This window comes from Leptonotus elevatus, chromosome 5, assembly GCF_054856555.1.
Source record: "Leptonotus elevatus isolate MCC_2025b chromosome 5, RoL_Lele_1.0, whole genome shotgun sequence".
Lineage (NCBI taxonomy): Eukaryota > Metazoa > Chordata > Actinopteri > Syngnathiformes > Syngnathidae > Leptonotus > Leptonotus elevatus.
In genome coordinates this window covers 16,630,400-16,652,175 of record NC_141243.1, presented here as the reverse complement: position 1 = coordinate 16,652,175, position 21,776 = coordinate 16,630,400, and the positions used below count along the sequence as shown (strand labels likewise).

At 39.7% G+C, this 21,776-nt stretch overlaps 1 protein-coding gene across 9 annotated transcripts; it reads right to left on the bottom strand.

The window, feature by feature from the left end:
* Window position 1: 1 nt before the first annotated feature.
* Window positions 2-17,985, bottom strand: aak1a (AP2 associated kinase 1a). 9 transcript variants are annotated; one of them, XM_086075452.1, is made up of 20 exons: window positions 17,136-17,985; window positions 14,699-14,817; window positions 13,804-13,912; window positions 13,569-13,711; window positions 13,357-13,478; window positions 13,188-13,269; window positions 12,979-13,111; window positions 12,544-12,647; window positions 12,224-12,303; window positions 11,975-12,138; window positions 11,659-11,852; window positions 10,409-10,498; window positions 9,879-10,066; window positions 9,449-9,642; window positions 9,305-9,367; window positions 7,587-7,679; window positions 7,318-7,419; window positions 6,646-6,813; window positions 5,319-5,408; window positions 2-2,067 (listed from the first exon to the last, which is right to left on the bottom strand). In XM_086075452.1, the coding sequence occupies exons 1-20, from the start codon at window positions 17,293-17,295 to the stop codon at window positions 1,322-1,324; spliced, it is 3,144 nt and encodes a 1,047-aa protein (XP_085931578.1). In that variant the 5' UTR covers window positions 17,296-17,985; the 3' UTR covers window positions 2-1,321. The 9 variants fall into 9 exon arrangements, with proteins under 9 accessions (XP_085931578.1, XP_085931580.1, XP_085931581.1 ...); XM_086075459.1 differs by having other exon boundaries at window positions 1,917-4,853; window positions 17,136-17,984; XM_086075454.1 differs by lacking the exon at window positions 5,319-5,408.
* Window positions 17,986-21,776: the final 3,791 nt, after the last annotated feature.

Below are 21,776 nucleotides of genomic sequence, written 5' to 3'. Positions count from 1 at the left end.
GCATGATTTACATTCGTTTATTATTTTTCAGGAGAACAAAGGCAGGCTGATGTATTTCGAGCACGTCTCACATCCCAACACGTCGGCTGTTGAAGCCTGCACTTCAAACACACATTTTCCAGTTGCAATACATTCGAACAGAAATGATAACAGAACATTTTAGATTACAACAGATTAATGTTTTCAATTTTGGATTAAATCGGTTTGGATGTCGTTGCATAAAAGTGCCACGATGAAAACCAAAGTGCTTCAGGACTTGATGGAGCACAGCAACAAGGAACAATTCTGAACGAGTGTCTTTAAAAGACCACCTATACTATTAGTTTAACAATCCCTGTGCTCTTGATACAGTATTTCAATGACATAACACATGAATTGTAGAGTTACTTGTAAATTGTACAGTGCATACTTAAATATAAGTGGCCTACAGTACTTGTGATGATGAATGGAGTTTTTGTGCATATTGCGTAGTGGAGATATAATTGTACTTGGTGTAGAATGTGCAATAAAATGAACTTGCACATTTGGAGGAGCATGTTATACACAGCATTCATTAAACCAAATGCATTGCAGTGACCAATGTTTGGGTAATTGGCATCTACTCCTAAAAAGTATACAAAATGTCATTCCTTCAGGCCACATGGAATGGACGCATACAGTATGTTCCATTTTCAGCAGAAACGGGTCAGTGACTTAAACAGGACGCAGCCAAACGCGACCAGGTTGAATTCAGACAAAAAGACAAATGAGGCAAATGTGAGGTAGGCAAGAAAACAAAATGCTTGACCACCCTTGCTGTCTTTTTGTAGATGGCTGTAGCAAAAGGACAGAGAACAGGAAAAGGAAGTGCAGGAATGCCAGTGAGAACTAATTTGAGATGATTAAAGCAAAAACTCTGTTGACACGAATGCCAGTTGCAAAACACGTCATTTAAAGAATGAACTGGCATTGGAAGGAAAAAAGGTATGTAAACGTGCAACAAAAATGAACATTTTGGTTTTCCAAGGAGCAGCGGTGACATTTGGTCAACTACCTTAAATGACAATTGTGTACAGTACTTGTTATTGTGCCAATGTCAACATAAACATTTGGTTCGAACGTGTCAGTGCTGTTAAGGTCTGCTCAGGTTTAGGCACAAAAACACTTGGGCCATTTCAGAAAAAGATTGCGTTTTGCACCCCTCGCATGCATGCCACTCAGTTTGGGAAATGCAAGAGCCACCATCACCCCCAAAACACTGAAGCAGTTGGTTCAAGGTAAAAGACTTGCATAAAGTTTAAGGAGTTTGTTGCAGGCCTGCAGTCCAGCTGCAGCGCTTGCGTCATTGGGGCTTTTCCTGTGGTGCTTTGAAGTGAAATGGTGCACAGACAAAGGGGTCACCAGTGTGCACACCAGTTTGCTTGCTCACATTAAAAGGGCCCTCATGCTGCGGGGTCGCCGTTCCCTCAAAATGGCGGGAGTATTTGGCCAGTGCTTGTGGACGGAAGGGATGCGGCGCAATCTGTCCTAGCACACCTTCTTCTTCAGGGATCCCAGCTGCTCCGTGAGGGTAAGGAGGTGGTGCAGCTTCCTTTCTTTTCGCAAACGGCGCCTGGGAGAACACGTCCAGCTGCTGTAGGGCTGCCAACGGGGCGCTGGGAAATGGCGCATTGGCGAACACGTCGCCCGCTTCTTGTTGCGAGAGGCGAAAAGGAGCTTTTGAGAAGACATCTGCACTGGCTGGCTCGGGATCAAGCTGGGAATGATTCTGGGCAACGGTGGCGGGTGCAGGTGGATGGACGGTCACAGCAGACGAGGAAGCCGGTGTCGAGTGGAGGCTCGGCTGGGTTGCGTGATCTTCGTCCTCCTCGGAGTCGAGCAGCAGCGGTCTGGAGCCGCTGCAGTCGAGGGCCGAAGGTTGACCTTCCGTGGCAACGGAGAAATTCTCATGCTTCTCTTGACTGGTTTCTTTTTCCTGATCTTCATCACTGGAGTGAACACACTCATTTGCTGCAGATTCTCCAATAGTTTCACCATCACACCCTTCTTGGCCAAGCATCGAGTAGCCGTTCCTGTCCAGCTGCATATCTGTTAACGAAACGCAGAAACGCGTTTATTTATCATTCCTTTTATATTGTTCGACAAACGTCAAGTCACATGTACATAAGCAGTAAGTGAGGAAGCATCATGACACGACAATTTGCACATTCTACAACATTCATCTTCACAACATGGAGCAGCCTTGTTTCCATAACTTGTCCTTCATATTTGAAAATGTGAGCAAGGGAGTCAGTGGAAACAAGGAGTGGGGCCGTGGCAGCAGAGGGTGGCGCAGTTAGACAAGACGAGAACAAAGGAGCGCACGGGTCAGTCTTACCTCGGCAGCGTCGACAGCGGCTGTTAACAGGCAGCTCTCACCAAGGAGTTAAAAGGGAAACACTACCTGATTTGTTATTTGTCTTCACGACTGAAACCGCAAGATTGCACAAGTGCTATTTGTGGTCACTTCAAGCAGTTGTCTTGCAATTAGCAGTGCCAAATACAATTCAGTGTCTGATCTTTTCTAACAGACAATGACTATGACAGTACACATTTGCTTATAACTTTGTCCATGTCCATTTATTGAATACGCTAAAATACTCGTCTAATTGTGAAGCCCAGGGAAAAGGTCAACATCTTAGCACTTATACATCCCTTGACAATTCCCATTTAAACATTCACTCTAAGCACTAATGAGCCATGACAGATGTGATGCATTTATTTACATATTATACACTGAAAAATTACTTTTCCAGACAAAAGCAAAGCAATAAATGGTTAATTTTGTACACGTCTTTATTTTGTTTTCTGAACAGGAGAGATGCTGTATTGGTCGAGTGAATTCCTAGTTTGAGATTAAGCAGTTATGATTAAGCGGCCTATGGAAAGGAGCACAGGTAGAGGTGGGCACGGGGATTCTGTGACAAAACTATCTGGAAGCAACAGGACCATGCTGCATCACACGCTAACATGTTCCCTTAGATGATAGGCGTCTTTCCTCTAACAAGGACATATTTTTTTGTTTACTTTTAACAATCCAGAAATTCAATCCCAGGTACACTTTTTTTTTTTCTCTCAAAGGAGAAGGTAAGGGAGGCTCTGAAAATTGCTGGATCGTTAATTCTGATAGATAGCATTTTGTATGTTTCCAAAGGGGAATGCCCACTTCGGTTGCTGCATAACTAAGTGCATAAAACAGGGTCGGTCCATAAAGGCATGCTTGGATGAGATTGGTGTAAGAGACTCAACCTCGCCATACATTTTTTTTTTTCAATGAACTTGAACAGAGATTGGAAGGCAGGTCCTCTTTCAGTTTCAGGTCTAACATGCTAACCGCTGACTTCACAGACATTCTTCTGCATGAATGGGACACAAAAATCCAAAAAAACCACACAAAAAAGCTACAAAGTGGGCTCCATTTTTTTTTTTTTTTTTTTTATAAATGTGGACTCTTCAGACCACGAGCACACTTTTCCGCTTTGCATCAGTTCCTCTCAGGGTGTTGATATTTTGTTTGCACTTTGCATGGTCGATTTCATTTATATTTGTAGATGTAGCGCCAAACTTTTAACTGACAATGGTTTTCCTAATGGTGTCCATGATCATGTGACAATATTCATTACACAATGTTGCTGTTTTTTAAATGAGGTGACGCCCGAGGGATCAAATCATTCAATGTTGGTTTTCGGCCTCTTGGTTTATGTGCAAAGGCTTAAGTGAAGAGATTTCTTCAGATTTTCTGAATCTATTGATTATATTATGGACCATAGCTGATGGAATGGAAATTACTTGCATACAAACATATCAACTGTTGGAACTATTTTGCTCATACAGTTAGTTGTTCACAAAGTGGTGAACCTAAGTTGCCCCATCCTTGCTTGGCGAACTGCACCTTTCGGGGTGATCCTTTAATACTCAATCATGAAACTCCCCCATTCAACCTGTGGAACGTTCCAAACAGGTGTGGTGACTTTCCCAGTCTTTAGTTGCCACTGTCCTTTTTTGGAATGTGTTACAGGCATCAAATTCAAAATACACAAAAAGTGATTTTGTTTGAACATTAATGATCTTGTCTTTGTAGTGCATATAGTTTTAAAGGATTTTCAAATCACTGTATTGTTATTTCACACGTCACAACTTAATTGAAATGTAGGGGGTGGGGGGGTACTATATGTTTACAAACCAGTGCATGAAAGCACCAGCACAACAACCCACAGCCATTTGAAATACCTTCCAGGACAGACATTTCCCCATCATTGGTCTAAAGGTACACGTTTTTCCACTGAGGTGGCTGCCTGCAAGTATGTTGTGCAAGTTTTGAGAGAAAGTGCATCAAACTTTAATTGTCACTCGTTTGGTCATTTTTTCCCCCCGGGTAAGGCTTCAACCCTCCATCAACACGCACGCAAACACAAGGGGAAAGCAAAGCAGCCGTCAAAGAGCAGTCCATCATGAAATGAAAGTAGACCACCATGGCCGCACGTTGAATGGGCGATTATGTGGGGGGGAAGCATGAGGAAGGCCATGGTGTAGCCATGTTAGTGGCAGAAGATATGCTTGAGCATTGATGGGAATGTTAGCAGAGCTTTATGAAAACAGTCTATCAGGGCTAAGGTGAACAAGTCTATGCCGAGTCCTCTCTTTCACTTCATAAGACGCTACATTTTCCACATCTCTAACCCTCCTCCCCTGTCCCAACGTTAGGGTTGCACACTGCTCCCTTGACCTTTCCCACCCCCTCTAGAGATCGATGAGGTGATCCACCAGTAGAAGGGAGCGGGCCAGGTTGGGAAGGCTGGACTCTGAACTGCCACTGTTGTTGCGCGAGTGACCACCTGAAACATGCCAGAGAAAGAAAGAGAGAGACGAGACACAGAAATGTACATGGAAGAGCCGAGGGAGATGGTGAGCCAAAGAATAAGTCATATGAAAACAGATTGTATGAAGAAAAGAAATAGGGACGAGTGGATGAGGATAGGGGATGGTCAGAGCAGAGGGGGAGCATGAACGGGGGCAGGAAAAGAGAAAGAAGCAGAGAGTGAGCTGGGATCATCTTAACATGGCTGCATCAACACGGGAGAGTAAGGGAGCACCAATCCAAATAGGGGGACTTTCAAGATAACAACAACAGAAGCCAAAAAACCCTGCAGGGTGGAGTATCACATGTTCCAATGTGAGCGTTTGACTGACAAGAATTCCCACATCACAAGTCACAGAGGAATGTTTGGGGAGAGGGGCTCAGAATCTGTTCTGCTTGGCAGCAGATGCAAGTGCTCATCTCGGGATTCAGTTCTTCTTACCTTGGTTTGAGGTTTTGGAAATGAGCACGGGAATAGGGTCAAACTCGTCATTATTCCCTTTCTCTCCTTGCAACATGAGGAAAGAAGAGTCTGCAGCGAAGGAAGGGGATGTGAAGGAAAGGCAGATGTGAGGGGAAAGCAGTTAATTCAGCCATAGCTGCAACGAGTTTAGGAGGGGCAGGGAAATTAAAAAAACAGCGTGGCTTTGGGTTCTTTCACAAGTATGTGTATGTGTCAATCTGTGTATCATTTGTTCTATTTTCAATTGGCAATTTAAAAAAATCATCAAGTGACATAGTATATAAGTTATGTAGTTAAAAATGTCAAGTGGAAAAAAAAACCATAGGACTGACATGGATTTTCATTAGGGGTGTTAGGTGATACATTTTTTAAATCACAATTATTCGCATGACTTCAATAGTTAACTCACGATTATTCGTACATTTTATATCTGCACTAAATGTAAAAAAAAAATTCTACATTTCATACTCTTTTTTTTTTTTTTACATAAATGTAGAAAAAAAATTGAACTAACATATATGGCTGCATCTTTTAGTCATTGATATAATATATTCATAAAATGGAGTAAAAATTCAAAAGATGTACTGTACTGTAAAAAACGTGATATTGATTTGTGCTGAGGTCATTTGTCTGCCACGAGGTGGCAAAATTGTCTTTGTAAAACATTGTTGAAAGCTCAGTGCATTTTTCTTTTCATAAGAGCTTTCTAATCTTTAACATGAAGTAACTTGTGAAATTCTGCAAATTTTTAAAATTGTTAAATACAACTTGACACTAGTCTCCACAAATATATGCATTATTATTAAATGTATTACTGCTAAATTTTGACATAGCAGAGTATCAAAGGGCTTCATATGCCCACAGTTGACAAATATTAACTACATCCCCTGATCGACCCACAAAAAGGAAAGGAAAAACAAAACAAAAAAAAAACCTTAGGGGAAAAATAAGAAACCTTGAGAAGGGACCGCAAATATGGTAATCCCCCATGCAGGATGACCATGGACCGTGGTCATGATCCTGACTGAGTGTGGCGACTAACAAGTTATCATTCCTTTACAAATTTCTAGTATTTGTTTGAGTTTGAGGTTTTGTTTGAGTTAGAATAATCAGTCACTTTTCCATTTTTTAACTGCCAAATGAAAATAGAAATAACCAACGATACTGGCTGTCAGTGGATGTGTCTTCAAGCATCAGCTTTAGTAATCAATCTCGTGTGCTAGATCAGAATTATTACAATGAAAACATTGCATTGTTATTACGGGTACAAGGCTGGCCAAAACGTGCTGCAATCTGAAGGGCTTACCAGCAGCTGTCTGAGCAGGCTGCAGCTCCTCTAGGCAGGAAGCAGCGCAGGAGCCGAGAGGAGCAGAGGAGCGATAGGAGGAAGGAGCAGAAACATTCTGGTTTCCATGAGGAGAAGTGTGAGATAGAAGATGGCAGCCCAGCAGAGAGTCCTTCCCAGTTAAAGAGTCTGAGTCACAGCAAGAAGGCAAACTCCAAATGAGAAAGGGTCAAAGGAAGAGTGGGGTGACAGTTTCAGAAGCAGAATGCATTGGACGAGGAACACGGCTGACAATCGAGCATAAATAAGTGTTTAAAATGTTAAAGATACTATTTGAAAAGTTCTCATCAAAGTAGTACAGCATTTTTCACTATATTTTATGTAACATTTTGCTTTTTTAACATAACATTTAACTTATTTTAATCCCTATGTAACAGTTAATGTTAAATATGAAAAAAATGCGGGTGTCAATTTAATATTACAAGTTACAATCTGGATGTAACAGAAGGACGTACAAACAAGTTTTTAATAATCCAGAAGGCATAATTCGATTTCACGTTTTAGCCAATTTTCAACCATTCAATTTTCAAAATGATTAATTGAATTAATTAGATCTATTGCCCAACCCTAAGTGAAATATATATAATCATTCAATGCTGTTGACGCTCCTATACCGAGATCTACAACGCTAACCTGGCATGTCGGCAGGGGTGAGCTCCGACTGACCCAAGTGCTGCTGGGCTCGAGGGGCTTCCAACCCAGGAATCAGTGAATCCACACACACCTCTGTCTTTGCTACACAAACAGACAGGAGAACAGAACTATTTCCTTCACTAAACCATCCTTCCTGAGGTTGTAACCACATGACATAATAGTGAGGGAAGGCAACAAAAACGCATGCATGCAAAGTGGAAACTATTTCAGTAGGGCAGGGGGAAAAAAAGCAAAGATGGTACCGGTACCAGCATTTGTGCTCAGAGGCTCAGCCAGGGTTAAGAGGTCAGGGTGCAGAAGAGAAGTTTCAAGAGGCTTCTGTCCATTGTCAATCAAGTTGTCTGTGTGATGGAGAGGGATGATTGAGGGACAAATAGAAATATGGCAGGTGACAGAAAAGGGCAACAGGAGGAGTTTCCAAACAAGTACAAACAGAACAGAAAACAGACGTTCAAGCAATGTTAGGAGGTCAAGCAGTGTTCCATCTAATCAAAAACCAAGTTGGTAGTATTTTATTATAGTACATGCCTTGTAAATTTATAAAAGGCCTCATTAACCCTGTCTAATGTGTTAGTTACGTAGTTCCGGTGAATACAGCAACACATTCCAAGTTAACTTTTGCCATCAGTATGAGACCAACCGAACAACCAAGACAACCTTGGAAATTCATCAGCAAGCGTTCAGCTGAACAAACAACACTAAGCAGAGAGGGGCCCACACGAATCTTACAACTCATTGCAGTCACCTCACCTGAGCAGACAACACCAGTTTTCCAAAGCACACAAAAAATTCTCACAGCACTCAGAGCAACCAATACTTACAGGAAAGAAACCACAACGGTAAAAAAATAAAATAAAAAAAGTGGTTTTGGTGAGGGGGCGGGGTGTGATCTTACAGAAGGAATGTGTTGGCTCAGAAAATGGCACAGCAGATGTGACCCTTTACCCTCTTTTCTAAAGAAAAGAGCATTGTTGAAAAGCTAATGCTAACACCAGAATATGGAAATATGGTTGAAAGCATATAAAACAATACTGCACACATCTGATGCGAGACGTAGCAAAGATAATAAAGTTCTGTTTTGACGGACACTGAGGTTTTAATTTCATAATATACACATTTATTATTGTAGTTTTTGATGGTATAGAATCACATTAAATCATACAGAGTAAACCTATTTCATAAATAATATTGTGATTACCTTGAAGAATGTGTAACTAATGTCTAGTGCAGGGGTAGGGAACCCTAGTCCTCGAGAGCCGTACTCATATTATCAGCTCATCAGCAAGCTCTGTAGAAGCCTGATAACGATCCTGTTCATCAAATCAGCTGTGTTGGTGGAGGGAGACATGAAAGACAGGCAGGACAGTGGCTCTTGAGGACCCGGGTTTCCCCACCCCTGGTCTAGTGACTACATAATGTGCACATTATATGTCACCAAGAGTTAACAAATTGCTTTCATCCAACAGCTCACATGCCTCTCAAAAAGTCAGTAGGAGATAAAACACACAATGATTTTGCAATAGCTTCAATATAGCCACAAAAAAGGGAAAAAGCTGCACTACATAAAAAATGTTTTTTTCCCCCCCCAATACATCTCAAGGAAAAAGTGGACATAAAAGACCAAGTGATTGCCTGCCTGAGCTCATTGGTTTGTGAACACAGTCCTCCAGGAGTAAGGAAATCCAATTAACAAAGGAGTGTTTGTCCTTGCCGTACTGAGTGACAGTAGCAAATGAGATGCGATCTAGCTGTAGACCAGAGACTCTATTCATGGGAACTGACAAGGAGTCACTGTGAGGCTGCTAACTTATGTCAACAAAAGGTAGGCTTCTGAAATGAGCAGTTGTAATTTTGATGTTCGCAAACTTCCTTAAATAAATTACAAGAAATGATTCTGCACACAAACTCTTTCAAGATTAAACCGTGAATAAAAATGTAAATGACAAGAGTAAAACAATTTTTTTACCTGCAAATGAATTGAGCCCGTGAATGAGACAGTCACCCCTGGACTTCTCCTCTGTTGCAGCAGCTGTGCTCCAAACAAATAAATAAATTTTTGTACTTCACACTTGTCTGTCTTAATATGCAGTATACACAATATAGCACTTACTTTCAGCTAGCTTTGCAAAGTCTTTGTTAAGCAGCTCTTCAGCAGTGAGCTTTGAGAAGTTATCATCGCCAAAGGGGTTCCAGCTGGGCTGGGTGTTGGTTGTAATACGGGCAGATTGGGTGTCAGCATCAGCCGGGTGATATACAGTTTGCTGGGACGAGCATGGGGAGCCAGAAGGCGTTGTGCTGGCTGATCTACAGATGAGCAAGAGAGCGGTTAGACCTGACCATGTGACAGTGTTACTACTAATTTAGTCATGCGTGCAAACAAAGTGTGAACAGAATGATTCTTCTTCTGCAAAAGATTCTGTTGGATGTAAAAGGGTTGCTTTTACTACATCGCGGTGGAGTCATCTGATATGACTTTGTATTGCGGTGCCATGAAAGGACAGTCGCTCATCACATCACTGAGAGGAGCTCATTCTGCTCACTTGGACTTGTTGACGCTGGCCTCAGCTGCGGCTGCCTGCAGTAGCTGGGTGGACTTGCTGATGGGGACCCCAAAAATGGCACTGTGGGTGACGTCGCTCAGGATGCGTCTATGACCACTCTTAGCCGCCAATTTCGGTGACGATGGGGGCGTTAGGGAGCCGACTTTGTGAAGCCCACGTCCGGCTGGCTGTGAGAGATATGAGCAGGGAAAATATCTGCACGATGCTGAACAAACAAGAACCAACTAACAATTGCCACACAAAAAGAATCAAGGATGAGTGATTGAGGAGAAATCTGAAAAAAGATCCCACACGTCTGACACCTGCCAAGGAAAGCGAAGCAGACAATACTTCAAAGAAAACTGAGATAATTCACAATAGACAAAATGGACCTTAAGTTAGTCCATTTTAGAGGTCAATCTGTAAGTAAGAGCACTGATTGTTGATAGAGAGCAATAAAGGAAGAAGGGGGATTTAAATGCCACGTTCAATAAAATCAGCAGCAGACGACACTATTAGCAGAAAGTTACCACATCTGGGTCAGCAGCTGGCCCAGTGACGGAACACTCGGGGATGGGGGTCAGACGGAGAGCTGGGCTTTCCTGGACCTCATGTTGCTGCTGGTGGTGCAGTGTGAGAGCAGGAAAATTAGCCTTAGCTTTGCACTGCAGCAGAGTCGGTGTCAAACCTCTGTGCCAGATGATTCCACACAGGAATACAACCACATTTTGGTCATATTTTGCCTTTTATTTCTACTCATAGTATACTTTCTATTAGGGGTGTCAGGCTGCATCTTTTAGTCTTTGATACAGTCATTTTACATTTCATAAAATTTAGTTAAAATTAAAAAGATGTACTGTACTGTAATAAACGAGTGTGATATTAATTTGTGTTGGTCATATTTCTGCCACTAGATGGCATAATTGTGAAATAGAACTTGACCCCAATCTCCACAAATATATGCGTTTTTATTAAATTTATGACTGCTAAATTTTTACATGAACGTGTCTGTTGCGTTGCGACTGGAATTCCCCCAGTACAGGCTTTCCAAGTAAGGGGTAGTCAATAATCGTGCGTTAAAAAAATTTGTGTTGTTAAAGCAACACTAATGAACTTTCAGTTTACGTTGATTATGGCAACGCCATATGGACAAAAGCAGTATTGTTATGTCTGAAGGGCGACCACATTTCCTATGAGGACAAGTACATTGCGTCGTTTTTTAGCTCACTCCAGCGAGTGAAATCCGGGCCAATGTTGATCCTTGACTGTCCTTTCATCCGGGATAGCTTTTGACGTATGACATAAAGCAGTCAGCACATTTTAAGTTTTTTGTGTGGCAGTGTTGCTACCATCCTCCTCAAAGTTGCTTAGAGCCAGTAAAAATGATACAGACCCCCTCAGGCCATGGCAAAGGTACTATTCAACTGGTTTTAAGTCGATGTTTCATCAGAAGAGATATGATAATATTTTATTATGGTTGAAAAGTTCCTTAATGCTACTTTAAAGGAACTTTTAATTATCTCAAAATTAACACTAATTTTGACACCCCTATTTTCTATATTTTTGACTGCAAACGGGGATATCAAAAGGCATAGGACAGAGGCTGAGTTGGTCAATTCTACTTCCCAACAAACTGGGATTGTGCATTCAGTTTTTTTTCATGCCTTATTAGAAGTAGTTTTCTGCTTAAAATTGAGTGGGAAAGACGCACTGCACTGTTCAAGAGTTTAGAATTGCAACAGCCTGACTTCCTTTCTTGTTCTCTTGCTGGGATGCCTACCTGCTGGTTATGCTGTATGTGTAAGAAAGCGGAAGGCTGCTGCTGTTTCATGAGGAGCTGCTGAGGTTGCGGCGTGACCTGATGCTGAATGTTGGTAGTCTGCTGTGGCCGCACTGCAGCCTGCGCAGTAGCAGGACCCTGCTGAGAAGTCTGGAGAGCACCTGGAGCTGAAGGTGGGACATTGATACCAACACCTAAAAGAAACATAATACATATATTTTTTTAATCAACCACAGATGACTATGATTAGTTCAATGTTAAATGTTGACTTATCCCCAAGTAAAAACAGGCCCGAAAGGGATCAAAGAGCTACTACCTATGGCCTGGGACGCTGCAGCAGCAACATTGGGCCTCTTTCGTGGTGTCAGAGCTGCTTGTATGGGAAGAATGCCCGATACAGGTTGTGGTTGGGTCTGGCCAGCCTTTGGCCTTTGTCGAGGTGCTATTGAGGTTTCAGTGGTAGGAATGGGGTCTGTGATCCTGAAGTGAGCGCAAAAGAAAAGCGCATTGTGATGTTTAAATACATTTTTATGGAAAACATGGAGAACTTCGGCTAGTCTCTCACCTGGCTTTGGTTTGACTTTTTTTGACCACTGCTTCACTGGCTTTGATAGGCTCAGGTAGTTTTGCAGGAATGGATGAATTCTATATGGATTAAATGAAATTGGTGTCTAATCAGTGCACTTAAAAAGGACTACAATACTGCACAGTAAGTCAAAACTGCAGAACACAAAGACTTTTTACAGTCTTTCAGTACACAACATAAGTGAAGGAACGTACATCCGTCAGCAGTTTTTATTTGTCCAAGAACTAGAATGTGCTGACACAAAGGATGCAGTGGTCCAAGTCAGAGAATTTCATTCATTTCTGTCATTTTGAACTTACATATACATTTTGAATAGGACACTCTTGTCGATTCAGTTTAAAGGCAAAGTGAGATACTTGATAGATGTCTGGCCGCTTGTCGGGATCGGGTTCCAGTATATATCCTGAAAAATCCACACAGGAGATCTTCAGCTTTCAGTAACATGAATATTCTATTTCATACTTGGAGAGAAACTGCACACACAAGCATTTTTATGGAATGGGACTTTCAGTTTGACCTGAACATGTATCACTTAGATACAACATGGATTTCTTAGGCTATTGCTGATGATCACAAACTGTTTCATAAACTAATTATATGTATTATACATAAACTAAATCCATGTTATAATATTATAGGCAATGTATTGAATGCCTAAGTTTAAACAAAGCCGACCGGCAACACTGTACGGTCTTTGAACTAGTAAATGAAGAAGTAAGACGAATGCTGCTTACTGATGAGACAGTGCATATCGTGCGAGTAGCGTGAATTGTCTGGAATAGTGAAACTGCCATCACAGATAGCAACTTGGCTCTCCCCAAATGGAAGCGTGAAGTAGCATAGTTTATAGAGAAGACATCCCATAGCCTGCACACACATTTGCAAGAACACAAGTTAATGTAGCTCAGTTTACTTTTGTAATCATGTCATCCAAAGACCTCACCCATATATCTGCCTTTGTTGTGATGACTTTCCCACCATAGAGGTTGACCATCTCTGGAGCGCGGTATGATAAAGTGGTGTACCTGGTGGAAAGAGCCACATACAGAATTTTCTTCATGCAGCTAAACAAATTACAACAAGCGTAGAGTCAAAAGGCATGGAAAACCAACTTTTTTATTTCTTCCTCAATGACAGGTACACCCTCTGTCTGTGGGTTTTGGAAGTGGTTTGTAGCACTTCCAAAGTCACACAGCACATAATGACCCTGGTCATGCAGGAGAATATTTTCCACCTACAAAGGGAGAACAAAATCAATTAAATCCAATGCTATTAATTACACAAAAATGCCCCCAAAAAAATTCATTTGAATCTCGTAACTTGCCTTGAGGTCCCTATGAATGATTGGAGTCTTGCACTGGTGCAGACAAGCAACAGCCTCACACGTATCACAAAAGATTTGCAACACCTCTGCCTCTGTGAAGCCGGTCTGCAAGTGCTGGTTCATCAGGTTGACCACCTGTCCACCTAAAACATAAATATGACGTATGCTGAAACATCAGCTGTACCTCAAGCTGAGGTTGGATCATACAGAAAAAGATCATGGTACATAAATTCACCTCGACAGAAGTCCATTAAGATGAGGACCTCCCACACATCACCAGCTCCAACTGCAGCTATGCTGGAATCCAGGAAGCCAACTATGTTTTTGTGGCCCACAAGGTCCCGCTGTGTCAATAAACACAGACAGGGAAATCTTTACCGTTAAGACATTCAGAAAAATATCATGCCCACTTTTGTGTGTCTTATCTGTAAAAATGCTGGAAATAGAGTAACACACGCTGTCATAGCCATTCATGACAAACAGGGTGTGGCTGCAACTATTGTTTTTTTTTCTTTGTAACATTTGACGAGTCTGCTTTGGAAATTACATTAATTCTGCTTGAATGTCAAACTGATAATATAACATGCTGACAAGAATTTACAAAACACAGTACCACTTATTAAGTTTGCTGTTCTCCAAAGTGCTTTGTCTAAACTGCTGTGATGTTCATCTGGTCATTTGTACCCAAAGAGACAAGGCACAGTTGGTGAAAAGTTCAAACACTGTTATACTGTGAGTTCTTGAAGAGTCAAAAGAAAAATACAGGCCGTTTTTCAATATGAAAAACACAATGGTCTCATGAACTCGCCAAGTACAGGCTTCCTAAGAACGTACATGAGAATGCGGCTGCATCCTGACTGACGTATTTCCACGATAGCACAAAATGCATCTAATATTTCGCCAGACAAATCTTCACAAGTATCCAACCATTGCATCCTTGGTTTAAGACAGCAGACAAGAATATCGGGGCACTCCGTACGTTCTAACTTCTTGGTTTATGCACTCTCAATTGAAAGGGTACAGGACTGTGACTGATAGCGTTTCACGAGACCACAAGAACGGACAAGAATGCCAATTGTGAAATGGCCACAGTCTTGACTTTCTGCTACAACTTTTTTTTTTTTACTCACCATAATCTGTATCTCCAGTTTGCAGATTTGTAGATCATCCTCATTGTTAACATACATCCGCTTTAGAGCACACCGTTGACCCTGATTCGTTCGCACCAAAAACACAATGGCAAAACCTCCTGCAAAGAGATGGAACGATGTGAGACCAACTATTCGCCATAGATCACAGCACATTTGGACCATATTACAATACATACTGAAGTGTTTTTGATTGTATGTATTTAATTTGTAATAAGATATGAAATACTTTGACTGATAAGGACTAAGAGCTATTGCAGTGCTTATATTCACCTGCCCAGCCAATTAAAGAAATTAGGTCGAGTAGTATATAAGCAATCAGCAGTGAGACAAATTCAACAAATCAACTGAGATAAAACAATGTGAGTGGTGTTGTGTTTGTGACTATTATGTTATTATTTTCATTGAGTCAGCATCGGAAATGTTAAAATAACAGGATGCGTGTTTGAGCTTTACCATCAACATGATCTCTAGAGACTTACTAACTTTCATAGTCATGAAACGGGCGCAATTGTAGTGATATGAGTGCACTCTTTGCAGTGACACAATACAAAACAATGAGTTGTGAAAGTGATGACACAATTTGCAATATAATAACCAATTATGTGATTAATTGATCTGTGAAAAATGGATTGCTGTAAATAGAGTGTTATTTTGCAATATCATCACAGAACTGAAAATGTATCATTTTGGTCAGTAAATTGTCATGTAATTCTGTCAAAAAAGGGGGAATGGCAATCAAGGAAATAATCTCTGATAATTCATTATCAATGTGTATGAGGCCCTAAATCCACATTTTGCGTGTGCGTGTGCGTGCGCGTTCCCTGAGAGTTCAGACATTTTAAGACCTGTTGTCTAATCTGAGATGGCTCTAAGAAATTAGAAGGATTAGCAGGCTTCTTGAGCACCATTTCGCTGTGGTCAACTCTCTCAGGAGACAGTGCCAAAAGAATAACTGTAAGTACAGCTACAAATAGCCACTGCCCAATGACGTAACCGACTGTCGGGATTATTCTCCACTGGTTTATGCATACAGTGCCATACACCCACAACAAAATGCTCACAAAATGAAAATGCACCCTTTGGGTATAGCTGTGAAAAGCACACAATTTGGTCCCGCTCATCATCTCGCTAATGGACAATGTTTTAGAATGTTCCACATCTTTACAACTATGTTACCACAAGGTTACACAGTGACGAAAACTGACGATGAAACAAGATACAAGGGGCATTGTCCTGTCAACTGAAGTTTGGAAATGATTTTGCTTCACTGATGAGGGAGTGAATCATTGGAGCCTTGTGTTCTGCACACCATCACAAGAAAGTAAAAGCGACACATGGCATGTGTGTCCAAGGAGAGACACATTGTCAAAAAAACAAAACAGACTACTACTAGTTCAAAGTGTAAAGCAAGCAAGTCTCTCTGCATGATCTTTGTATGCTTACTGCTCAAATAGTCTATACAGATAAAAGCAGAACACTGAAACTACTGGTATGTGTATAAACAGGCCTTTTAACAGCTTTGAGTGTCACATTACTAGCAATAAATCAAGGACAGAAAATATGATCTGTTAACAAAAGTACTAAAAACTTGAAAATGGTTTATTTCCTGTCCTTCAATTTTCCATCAATTGCATCAAAGTGAATTGTAGCAACTATGTCGTTTTCATAAAATTACTATGGTTTATCTTTTACTGCGGTTTGTGGCCAGATGACCAAACCATTCATAAAGTGACCAGACAGCTGGAGTACTGCCAGAACATAAATTAATCAGTCCTTTCAAATCTATTATTCAGTAACAAACCCTCTTGGTCAAGACAAGGTTGCCTCTCATTGGGGATAACATAAAACACCAACCCTGTTTAACTGTAGTAAAACACCAGGGAATTATCTTTAGAAATTAATGTCACAATCAACACTAATATTGCTGGAAGACTTTAAACCATCCTGCAGCAAAACCGCGTGCATGATTGTGCAAGCACGAAAACGAAGAGCCCAATGTTTATGCTTACAATTATGACTCAGCACGTCACTGACTTTATAATGCCTTTGTAGCAAGTTACTCCCAGCCTTTACGTAAAATGTGAAACCAGGAAATGAAGTGTACCATTAACTTTTATTTTATTTTGAGTACTAAAAGACGGTTATGTATATGCAAAACCAGTTCTAAAAATGTTGATCAATTCAATAAGTTTCCCTTTCATATACCATTGCCCCCCCCCCCCAATAAATAAATAAATAAATAAAAACAAATATCACGAATTAAACATTTCACTGTAAACATAAAATGCTGTGGATTAGCAAATTAATCCCTCTTTAAACTCGTTTGGAAATTCAATCAAATACCTCGAGGTGCTAAACGATTTCAATGTGATTTAAGTGAGCGCATCTGAACACAAAAGAAAGCACGTCCATTCACCTTCAGCCACGATTTCTTCGATGGTCACTTGATGTCTTCCAAGCGTAAACACCCGACCGATGAAGCTGCCTCCGCCGCTGGAACCGGCGCCTCCTCCGCCGGCTCCCGGACCAGGCCCCGAGCTCACCAGCTCCCGGCGTGAGTCAAAAAATTTCTTCATTCCTACCAGGTGTTATCCAAAGCGACAATTCCGATATCCAAGTGTAAAAAAAAAAGCAAAAAAAAAAAGCACGTCTGTCGTTAGTTTTGAGCAATGGGTCAAAGGTAGAACTAGTAGCTAATGAGGTGGCTGGCTTTGACTGAATGACAGCGGCTAGCTGAAAGCTCTCTAACGAACTGGACATCAAAGTAACCAAAGGGACAAGGAAGCCTTTCCTAGCTAACGCATGGTCCGAAGAGGGCAGGACCAAACCTCGTTTTGAGTAGTGTTTTTGCGTCAATAAGCGAATACCGTTCTACTCTGAACTAAAAGAAGCAACTGCCGGATGACTGTACTGAGAGTCTTGTTAGCCCGGAGGAACGTTCGTTAGCGCACCTATGCGGCTAAGCTAACCAGCTAGGTGCGCTGACAGCTGCATTGCCGGGGCAGCCAGGTAGCTCCGTCCCAAAGCGGCTTATCAAGTTATCACACATGCCCGTAATACGCTATTCTAAATATCACATCAGCTAAAATAATTCACTTCTCTCCTTTCTGTATCGCCAGCAAACATTGCGCCTCCTTGAGCTGTCAAGCTATATAAGTATGGCGAGCTTTATCAAATAACTTAACAAAGCTAACGGAGCTACAAACAGGAGCTGGCTGGAAGAGTCGACGTCATTTCTATCACTGTGATTGGTCAATAATCTCAGCGATGATTTCCGACCCTTTTGTCCCAGCCCTGAATGCCGCGGCATCAGTTACGCCACTTCCGCTTATGGCACGGCATAGGCGGCGGCTCCCTACGTTTCGATGTACAGAGGTAGAGTTAGAGAGGACTTTAAAGTCTATAATAAAGATTTTAAAATCAGTCAGTTAGCTGATGACACTGTAATATTTTTAACCACCAGATAAAGCAATGCCCAAAAATACCTTAAATGTTATCTCTAATTTTTTTCAGGCATTCAACCCTTCGACTTAATCCTAAAAAATGGGAATTATCCACTTTCTAATTGTTTGGACACCATCTTAGATTTCATTCTGGTGAAGACTGAAATAATTTTTTTGGGCATAGACATTACAAGAGATGTAAAGCTACGGGAATAAAAATAAAAAGGAAAAAATTACTAAGAATTTGAATCACTGGTTAACTAGGGATCTGACCATTTTGGGTAGGAATTTATTATCAAAATCAGAAGGCATTTCAAAATTAGTATACCCATGTTATTCACTTTATGTCCCTCCACACAATATCAAAAGACTAATACAATAATATATCATTATGACAAAGGTGGTTTAAAAACAATAGATTTTGAATCTATGATTGGAGTTTTTAGAATTAACTGTATTAAAGCGTTTCTAGACAAACCAGATTCTTTGTGGTTTCTCATTCCAAAGAGTATTTTTGACAAAATAGGGGTTTTTGAATTTCTTTAAAAATGTGATTTTGAAATATTTACACTGCCAGTGTATTATCCTAGTATTATAAACAGGTATTATATTTTTGGAAGATGGTATTTACCCATAATTTTTCAACACATGGCTTCACTTTACGGAACAACAGTAATTACATCCAATAGGTAGACTGTTTATACAAGAATGGTATGAGAAAAATATTATCTTTGTGATTGATATATTAGATGAAGATGGTCAATTTTTAAGTTTGGAAAGGTTGGAGAGAAAATTTAACATAAGAAACTCTAAAAGAGAATATATTAAAGTTTGTAAAGCGGTTCCTGTGGCATTAACAAACATGATTAAAAATTACATATTTTACGGTAAAAGACAAATCGTGCTGCCAAAACAAAAGCACATTTCCCTTAAAGATAAGAAGTGTAATAACAAATTTGTCAATAAACATTTCAAAATGAATAGATTTTATGGTTTTGATGCAAGTGTTAAAATTCGTAACAGGGAAAGTAAACTTACAAAGGATGATGTGAACTTTTTAATTCAAAATTTTACATGGTTATTATCCAGTTGCAGCTATGTTAAAAAAAAAACGGTTTGGGTTTGAGGTGAAGTAGAATGGTGCAGTTTTTGCGATCGAGAGGAGAAAACAATTTATCATTTATTTTTCTTCTTGTAAAGGAATTTTGGAATAATATAACATTATAGATGCAAATTAAATTGGACAAAGTACCAAAACTACATTTGGACCAAATTCTTTGTGGTTTGACTAATGTACCAATCAAAAGAACGAGACTTTGCAATATAATAATAATAATGGGTAAATAAATACCATATTCCTAAACGTAAATGGCAAAAATAAAAAGTCATCCATTGTTTTGTTTAAAGTTGAATTGCAGTCACACTTTGCTTCTTTGTCAATCTTGAAGGACTTGAATACGAACTATCAGATGGTTTGTGAAGAGGTCTCCAGGTGTTTGGGTTTTTGATATGTGAAGCTGTGTGTGTATGGTTGGCTTGTGGAGATGTGAAAATGCCTGGCTGTTCCTTTTCTTTTATGTTTTTTTTTCTTTTTTGTTTGTAACACAGGTGTTTCCCAGCGTGAGTTTGTGTATTGTTTTTTTGTGATAAATAAATAAGTAAATAAATAAGTAAATAAGAGGCATTCATCAAGGATGTCCGGTATCACCCTTGCTGTTCGCCGAAATTCTCAGTATTGTGATTACAAATTGTGAAGACATTCTAAAAGGAAATATTTTGGGTTATCCGCTAGTCAACTTGCAAATGATACCGCCCTGTTTCTTAAACATGATGCGCAAATTCCTATAGTTCTTCAAGTAATCAGCCGCTTCCCAAAGCCTCTAGCCTTTGATAAGTGTGAATTAATGACCATTCATGACCAGCCCCAAATTTCACTGTATGGTATAGCCTACCTGTAAAAAAATAAAATAAAATAAATATTTAGGAATTACTATTTCAAAACATCTAGACAATCTAGTTAAAAAATAGTTTTGATAATATGGTGAAGAGCAAAGGTATTACTATTTTTAATATATGTTTGCAGAGGGACATGTCCATATTTGGTAGGCTGCTGCTGTCTAAAATGGAGGGACTCTCAAGGATTATTTACCCTGCATACTCCCTTAAAGTTCCACAGAATGTTGTTACACAAGTCAATCAAAAATAATTTCAATTTTATCTGGAAAAATAGACATCATTACATAAAGAAAAACAATGTTGTAAAATCTTTAGAGGAAGGTGGTCTTAACGCTATTGATTTTGATCCAATGAACGGTGCTCTGGTATTAAGATGGTGACAACATTTTATTGGCCATGATAAAGTGTGGTTCAACTTCTCCTCCAAAATATTCTCTACAATAGGTGGCATCCAATTCCTTTTAAAATGTGATTTTGATTTATCCAAATTGTCCATAAAACTGTCCAAATTTCATGAACAAGTCCTACAATACTGGAAATTAATATACAATCATAATTTTACACCCCATAATGCTCCATTGTGGAACAACAGATATATTCTCATAAGAAAAGAAAAAATCATTCTATTTCAAAAACTGGGACGATCATGGCATATGGTCAGTTACACTTAATGGATGAAAGAGGGAATTTACTTCGCTATGATGATTTTCAGCAAAAATACAAAAATGCTTGCTCAGTCCAACAATTATCTGATGTTATTAATGCTAATCCACAAACTCTAATATATATTCTAAAAGGCTCGCTGCTATAATCGCATATTGCATACAGCGCTCTTAATCTGTCCAAACCTGTCTCTTTGTGGACAAAAAAATGTAATAACACATTTCTTTGAAGAATATTAACTAACGAATGTTTCCCTTTACCTCATAGAAGACGGAATTTAATGGAAACATTTACCAATACTAATTAGATGCCTATATAATAATAATATTAGGTTCCCCCATTCCACCCAAAGCTAAAGAAGTGCAATTTAAAAATATCAATATTTATCCGTGTAAGGAATTTTTGCATTCTAAATGTAATATTGAGGACAACAAATTTCCTTTTTGTACCAGTAACATAGAAACAGAAAAAAGACTTCTTTTTTTTTTAACTTGTATTTTTACAAAGATTTTTGGACAGCTTCTGTATATGGGCTGTTTCTAATGATTTGAGTACTTACTGTGTCTTTAACTTACACAGATGTAAAATTTGGAGTAATACTGGACAATAAGGTAAAACAGTTTACAATCAATGACTTGATTATTATGGCAAAGTTTTTCATACATAAATGCAAATTTGGAGATACTAACAAGCCAACCTTGCTTGTTTTTCTGAAGGAACTTCTTTTTATTGAGGATTCTGTTATTCTAAAAAGACATTGTAGCTTTATAATAACATGGTGACCTTTTCGTTTGATCCCAGTGCACCATGATGTGTGTATGTTGTTGGTTTTCACTGTTGTTTTGTTTTTGTACTGCTCAATTGTATGTTAAAATTTTCTGTAAGCCTCTAAGCTTCATTTGTTAATTTAATTAAAACAAAAACATACAAACAAACAAACTTATGTTTGATTGGTCGCTATTAAAACGAGAACGCGCTGTAATAAGCAAAGTGCG